This window comes from Oryctolagus cuniculus, chromosome 11 (genome assembly GCF_964237555.1).
Source record: "Oryctolagus cuniculus chromosome 11, mOryCun1.1, whole genome shotgun sequence".
NCBI lineage: Eukaryota > Metazoa > Chordata > Mammalia > Lagomorpha > Leporidae > Oryctolagus > Oryctolagus cuniculus.
In genome coordinates this window covers 13,779,595-13,786,692 of record NC_091442.1, presented here as the reverse complement: position 1 = coordinate 13,786,692, position 7,098 = coordinate 13,779,595, and the positions used below count along the sequence as shown (strand labels likewise).

General features: G+C 63.0%; 1 protein-coding gene across 1 annotated transcript; it reads left to right on the top strand.

Annotated features, from left to right (window-relative positions):
* The first annotated feature begins 336 nt into the window (after positions 1-336).
* Positions 337-5,782, top strand: WFDC2 (WAP four-disulfide core domain 2). The gene is given in 4 exon segments (NM_001082354.1): positions 337-439; positions 982-1,125; positions 3,565-3,711; positions 5,618-5,782. Coding segments are annotated over 3 exon segments (372 nt in total). The 5' UTR covers positions 337-357; the 3' UTR covers position 3,711; positions 5,618-5,782.
* Positions 5,783-7,098: the final 1,316 nt, after the last annotated feature.

Sequence of the window (7,098 nt, the reverse complement as noted above, 5' to 3'; positions counted from 1 at the left end):
GCAGCCAGGAGCCCCGGGCCCCGGCCCTGGCCCCGCGCTGCCCTGCGCTGCGGCCCCAGGCGGGAGGAAGGGAGGGAGGAGCGGACGAGGGTCCGGCTGCAGCTGGTCGAGCTGCTGGCGGCCTGAAGCCGTTTAGGTTCCTGGTTCCCACCGGGGCCAAGAGTGACACCTGATCCCTGGGGATTGTGAAATGGCCTGAAGTGGCAGCCCGCCCGAGGTGCCCGCTGGGCTCGGCACAGCCCCCCCCTCCGCCACCCCGCGCCGGCCCCGCCCCTGCCCCCCGCCCCCACCGCGCGCGGGGTTATATGCCCCCCACCGCCGGCGGCCCACGCCCGCACCCCGGTCCGGCGCAACACCATGCCTGCCTCTCGCCTCGGCGCGCTCGGCGCGGTCCTCCTCCTCGGGCTGCTGCTGCTGCTGGAACTCCCTCCGGTCACAGGTGAGTGGGGCGGGGAGAGGCCGGGCGCCCGGAGGGGCCGAGCCAGGCGAGCCGGGACGGAGCCAGGCAGAGGCGTAGCCTCCGGGGGCCGGGAAGGTGGGGATTCCCGGGGCGGAAGCGGGGAGCTCGGTGAGGACTGAAATGTGGGTGCCCGTGGGGCCTAAAGGTGGTGACGCCTGACAGTTGGGATGCGGGGTCCCGTGTGCTGGAGGTAGGGAGACCACCGGAGTTTGAATAGGGGTGGGAAGGCTCTTAGGGCTGAAGGCGGAGACTCGGGTGGAACGGAGAGCGCAGCGCGGCTCGGGCGTCGGAAGCTCCCAGACGCACCGAGGTGCGCCGTCCCCAGGGCCTGAGCTTTGAGGGTTCTGATCCAAGGACGGGGGACCTGTGCTCGCCGGCGTCGGGTATGGGGGTGCTGGCCGGGAGGTGGGGTTCTCTGGGAGCTAGAGAGTGAGACTGCCTCGGAGGAGAGGCCCGGGGCCCTCGATGCGGGAGGTGGGCATCCGCCGCCCCCTGCCTCTGACAGCCCCGACCCTGCCCAGGCACCGGAGCCGACAAGCCAGGCGTGTGCCCCCAGCTCTCGGCCGACCTGAACTGCACGCAGGATTGCAGAGCCGACCAAGACTGCGCCGAAAACCTCAAGTGCTGCCGAGCCGGCTGCTCCGCCATCTGCTCCATTCCGAATGGTAACCCCTGGGCGTCCCGCGCTGCGCGAGCAGGGCGGGCCCCCACCCACCCCGGCGCCCCTGGGCGGGCTGAGGCGGAGGCAGCCGGAGCTGGCCGTGCTAACCCCTCGCACGGCCCCGGGGGAAACAAAGGCGTCGCAGAAGCGCAGGCCGGAGGGAGGGCGGCCCCCACCCCCTGCAGGACTCGAGCCTCAGGTGCATGACGGGCTTCCGGGCACGCACTGCCCAGCGTTGCTCCTGGCAGCCTGGGGCCGCAGCTTCCTCCCCGGGCCGGCTGGAGCCTGCGGGAAAGGCTGGGCGGGCGTGGGCGCTGGCTCCGGAGGCCCTGGGGCGCTCAGCGCTCTCCTTTGGGGCCTCCGTCGCTGGCGGGAGGGGGCAGATCCGGGAAGCACCTTGCGGGGGGGGGGGGGGGAGGGGACTTCGCAGATTTAGGAAGTTGCCCAGAGTATTTTAAACATGTGGAAGGAAGCGTCAGAGGGAGCAAGGTCTTTGCCCAAGGTCACACCAACATCCCTAGCCGCAGGTGTAGCGAGGTCAACTTCTGTCTTTCTGGCTTGCGCTCTTTGAAGAAAGACAGGGCTGCTCCGCAGACAGGGGTCCCTGTCTCTTCTCCCGAGGGAGAGGTTTTGGGTGTCCCACCAGAGGTACTCGCCGGTGCTCAGGCGGCTCCCAACAGGCGCGGGCTCTGATTGGGCTGCCGGGTGGAACCGAAGCTTCCCATTTCTCAGAGGGAAGAACGAGGCCAAGAGGCAGGGGTATGACTTCGGCCTGCCATCCCAGTCTCTTGTCCCGAGGTCAGCCTCTCTGATCGTCCCAGCCTGGTATTTCCCCCAAAGATGCCAGCAGAGGCTGGGAAGGCGTGTGGTTGAGAGGTAGGGAGGTGGCGAATGGAGCGAGGACTCGCTCACCAGGGGGCAGCTGCTCGCTGGGACCTGAGGGAGCAAGACCAGAGGAGAGACGGCTGCTGGGTGAGAGGCCAAGAGGCAGACGGACACATGAGCACAGTGGAGGGTGAGGGCCGGTAGGGGTGGGTGAGCTTTGTGGTCAGGTGGGTGAAGACTTGCTCCCTTATCTCAGATGGACAGACTGAGACAGGCAAGGTAGCCTGTCAGCCAGGAGGGAGTCTGGAACTTAATCCTAGCTCTGCCGTTGCCTGCTAATGTGGCCCTGAACAAGTCGCTTTACCTCTCTGAGCTCTGCATTCTCATCTGCAAAATGGGAGTGGTAATCCCAAACTTCGTGGGATTGACGTGAGAGCCTCGGGAACCAGCCACAACAGAACAAGGCGTCGTATCCGTGAGAGGATGCGCTGTCCGCGGTGGCTTGCTTTGCTCCTACACCAGTCCCAGTTCCCTCTTTTGTCCCAGCGTGAGCTGCTGTTTTCGGAGGAATAGATTTCTTCGTGCTAGGGAGGCAGGACTTTGTTGGTCAGTGTCTCCAGTTCTGCGCCTGAGTTTGGCATTTGACTGGGGCTGGCTTCCCTCTGCCAGACCCAGGGGAGCCTGGTGTGTGTGTGTGTGTGTGTGTGTGCACTAGTGGAGGGATGTGTGGAGGGCTCTGGGGCTGAGTGATTGTAACTGGGAGTGAGTGTGTGGGAAAGAGAGAAGGGAAGACGGTGAGCGTGCAGCCCCGCCCTTGTGCACGGCACCTCACAGTTCACCCAGGAGCGGCGGCAGCGGCGGCGGCGAGCACGGTGGCCAAGCACCGACTCCGGAGCCAGATTTGCTGGAGTTCAAACCTTGCCTCCATCCTGGGTGACCTTAGGCTAATGACACGGTGCTTCATGCCTCAGTTTCCCCTCTGTGACTTGAGGGGCTATCCCCAGGCCTTCCCCTTCTTTCAGGGTTATTGCGAGAATTACATGAGTGCATGGGTGTCCGGGGCTTAGAACAATGCCTGGGCGTAGTAGGAGCGAATTCCATGCTCAGCGGTGTGATTACTCATTGTTACTGCGAAGACTTGGAGTTTCCAGGAAGAGATCGTGTGTTTGCTTCCACTGCGTTTGTGGCAACCTCGCTGCATGGGCAGCACTGATTTCCCACAACAGCTAAAGCCGCCAGGCCCTGGGAACTTTCTGCCCCAGACCCCAGAGTTAGAAAATGGCAGAGTAGCCAGCGCTGCGGCTCACTGGGCTAATCCTCCACCTGTGGTGCCGGCACCCAGGGTTCTAGTCCCGGTTGGGGCGCCGGATTCTGTCCTGCTTGCTCCTCTTCCAGTCCAGCTCTCTGCTGTGGCCCGGGAAGGCAGTGGAGGGGAGGAGGGGGTGTGCAGGCGGTCTTCATGGACCACCCCAGCCTCTCACCCCACCCCCAAGGTTGGCTCAGGCAGGTGACTGCTGTTTGCGAAGCTGGGGGGAGGGGCAGAGGTGGGTCCCATGTGGACAGCGTTCGCCTCCCTGCGTCCCCTCTGCTCACCTGCCCTTGCCTTTTTCCTGTCCAGAAAAGGAGGGTTCTTGCCCCAGCATAGACTTCCCCCAGCTCGGCATCTGCCAGGACCTGTGTCAGGTGGACAGCCAGTGTCCCGGCAAGATGAAATGCTGCCTCAATGGCTGCGGGAAGGTGTCCTGCGTCACGCCCAACTTCTGAGGTAGGTGGGCTGGGGAGGGGACGGAGGGACTTGGTGCCCTGTGCAGCGGTGCCTGCAGCAAGGCGCCCTGAGCAGGGTGGCCCGGGTGAACACGTTGCTGTGCACCTGTCCGTTTATCCCCATGCATTCACTCTACAGGTGTTCACTGAGCACCCAGTGTGCACCACTCTAGGGGCTGGAGATGCTCTGTGGATGGAGGGAGCAGACACAGAGGCCTCTCTCAGGGGGTTTATGGTCTAGTGGGCGACAAGCCAAGTGCAGCAGCCAACAGATTCTGTAGCCGGTCACAGGGTGGCAGGTGTTATGAGCCAAAGAAGGCAGGAGGGAGAGAAAGAGTGCGGGGGACAGGGAACGTTGGTGCGTGCTTACCAGGGAAAGCCAGCACAGGCTACAGCACGGAGCTGGGGAGCTGGGGAATGCGGGACCGCACTGCAGGGCCATCCAGGGAGGGGTGTGGGCCGTGGGAGCAGCAGATATGAAGCAGGACGAGCCAGAGGCTGAGGTGACTGGCAGGGGGGAGTCCCAGGAAGAGGGAGCACGAGTTGGGGGGAGGGGCCGTTCCTTCCGGGCCTTGGAGGCCATTGGAAGGGCCTTGGGCTCGCCCAGAGATGGGCCCTCCCAAAGGGACGCACTCTGACTGCTCCGCTCCACCCGCTGCATGGGAACAGACGGACCAGGGCAGAGCGGAGCAGGCGAGGCGCCCGCGACCGGCCAGGGGCGAGCTGAGCTGGGCCAGGAGGGGGCGGGGAGAGTAGTGGCTGGACCTGGGTGTGAAGAGGGTGGTTGGGGCAGTGTCGGCTGAGCAGCTGGGCTGGGCTGTGTAGCAAACACTGCAAGCAGCTGTGTCCTGGGGCTGGAGGGCTGGGAGGCGGGAGGAGTTTGCTCACAGCCACTAGGAGGCAGAAGAGCTCACCTTTGCTTTCGCCGGAGAACTTGGCTGTGCAGGACGAGTTCGTGTTAGTGGAGTCCGTCAGCTGCGTGCTTGAGGGCGTGGGGCACTTGCTCTGTGATGGACCAGGACCAGGGCCAACCTCTGCCACTTCTGGTGGCTCTGGCCCTCAGAAAGGATTGCGGAGCCTCCCTTCCCCCTATACGTACATTTAAAAATAATACAGGACTTAGTCACAAAGCAAATACAAGGGAGTCAAGGAAAAGACAAATGAAACAAATGGTTGGTCAGCCCACTGGGTGATGTGGCACTGAGTTGCCGGCTCTGAGCCAGGTGCTGGGTCGCGTGGGTGACCCCTGCCCTGCCCAGGGCTCTGGTGTGATGACCGAGGGGTGTGGATGGACAGCACTCAAGCAGCCAGGGCTGTGGGAAACAGGAGCAGACATCACCCACATGGAGGTGGGGGAGGATGGGGAGGTGTCCTGGGGGCTGAGCCTGAGCCAGTCCTAAAAGGTGAGAAAAGGAGGCAGCTGGCCAAGTGCAGTGGGCAGCTGTTTCAGAGAAGGGAACAGAATGGGTGAGAGCCTGGAGGTGGTCACCTGCTGCCCTGAACAAGACCTCAGCAAAGGACCCTGAAACCACGGTGCCCGGAGGAGACAAGTGATGCCCGAAGAGGGCGTGGCCAGGGTCTCCAGTGATGCCTCCAGGAGTGCCGGCCACAAGGGGGCTGTGCTCAGGAAGGCCTGATGGGAGGGGGATCTCTAAGGAGACCAGTGACTGTGGCTGCTCCTCGGGAGGGCACGCTGGCCAGTTGGGTCCCTGAGATTCCCAAGCGTGTCCCGGGGACGGTCTGCAGCAAAGAGAGGACTCTCTCCCACAGTGGTACAGCAGAGCCGCGCGGAGACGAGGCGCTGCTGTGTGTGGGACTGGGGTGGGGTGGGGGGTGGGGTTCAGGGTCCAGGCGCAGACACCCTCGTCCAGTACGTCGGTGGTCTTACTACGATTTTCTTCCTCCAGCTCCAGCCATCGCCAGCCTGAGGAATGGGGAGGAGACAGCAGTTTCTGCCTGGCCCCGGGTCTGGCTCCAGCCCAGCACCCCCCCACCCCTTTCTGGACTCTGCATTCCCCCGGGGCTGACCACAGCTTCTCCCCTTTCCGATGAATAAAACACTGCTCTCAGCATTGGGGTGACCACAGCGCCTGTTCTTTTCATTCTGTCCTGGTCTCCCCTGAGTTGGGTTGAGGTGGGTGGAGGGTGGGAGCGACCAGGTCATCCAGAGCCCAGAGAGGCATCAGTTCTGAAACAGCGGGCATGCACTCAGGGCTCACGTGTGTCTGCCCTTCCAGGCCCCACACCAGCCCGTGACCGCCACCCCAGGACCCTCCGTCCCCAGAGCCCACGCCCCGCTGCCCCTCCAGAACTCAGGGCAGGGCTGCTCGCTGCACTCGCCTGCCTCACTGCTGGCGCCTCTGATGCCCACCTGCAGTGCAGGGGCCGTGGGCCCACGGGGAAACAGGCGCCTGCTGGCAGGGAAGTGCAGGTTTGCATTAGGAATAGGGGAAGGAGCTATGTGAGCGAGCCGGAACTTAGACCACCGAGTTCTACCCATGGACCAGTCAGGGAGGGGATACATTGCCGAAGTAATAGCATCACTGGGAGCCCTTGCTTGCTCAGTCAGTGTGTTGGAGATTTCACACGAAGGAGGTGGTGTGTGTGGGGGGAATAGTCAGCGGATGGGCGATCCCACACGTATGTAACATGTCAGATGCGTGGTGGATAAGACAAGGAGAAATATGAAGTTGGGTAAGGGGTGGAGCTCCAGAGCACGGGAAAGGAGGGGTGGTTTTTGTAGAGGGAAGTTGGGGCATCACTGAGGGAGAGAACTGAGAGGAGAAGGGTAGGGGCAGGGGCCAGTCCATGGGGAGAGAAACCCGGACAACTTCAGGATAAAGGGCCTGAGGTCGGAGTGTGCGTGGGCGCTCAAAGGTGGAGTGAAGGGGCGGGGTGGGGGGCCCGAGAGGAGGTAGCCCTGTGGGTTCCTGCGTGGACTTTGCCTTGTTGTTGTTTTTTTTTTTTTTTTTTTTTTTTTTTTTTTTTTTTTTTTTATGGGCAGAGTGGACAGTGAGAGAGAGAGACAGAGAGAAAGGTCTTCCTTTGCCATTGGTTCACCCTCCAACGGCCACCGCGGCTGGCGCGCTGCGGCCGGCACACCGCGCTGATCCGATGGTAGGAGCCAGGTACTTATCCTGGTCTCCCATGGGGTGCAGGGCCCAAGGACTTGGGCCATTCTCCACTGCACTCCCTGGCCACAGCAGAGAGCTGGCCTGGAATAGGGGCAACCGGGACAGAATCCAGCGCCCCGACCGGGACTAGAACCCGGTGTGCTGGTGCCGCAAGGCGGAGGACTAGCCTAGTGAGCCGCGGTGCCGGCCGACTTTGCCTTCCATTCTGAATGGATCGGGAGCAGAGCGATGGCCTGCCTCAACTTAGGGTTGAA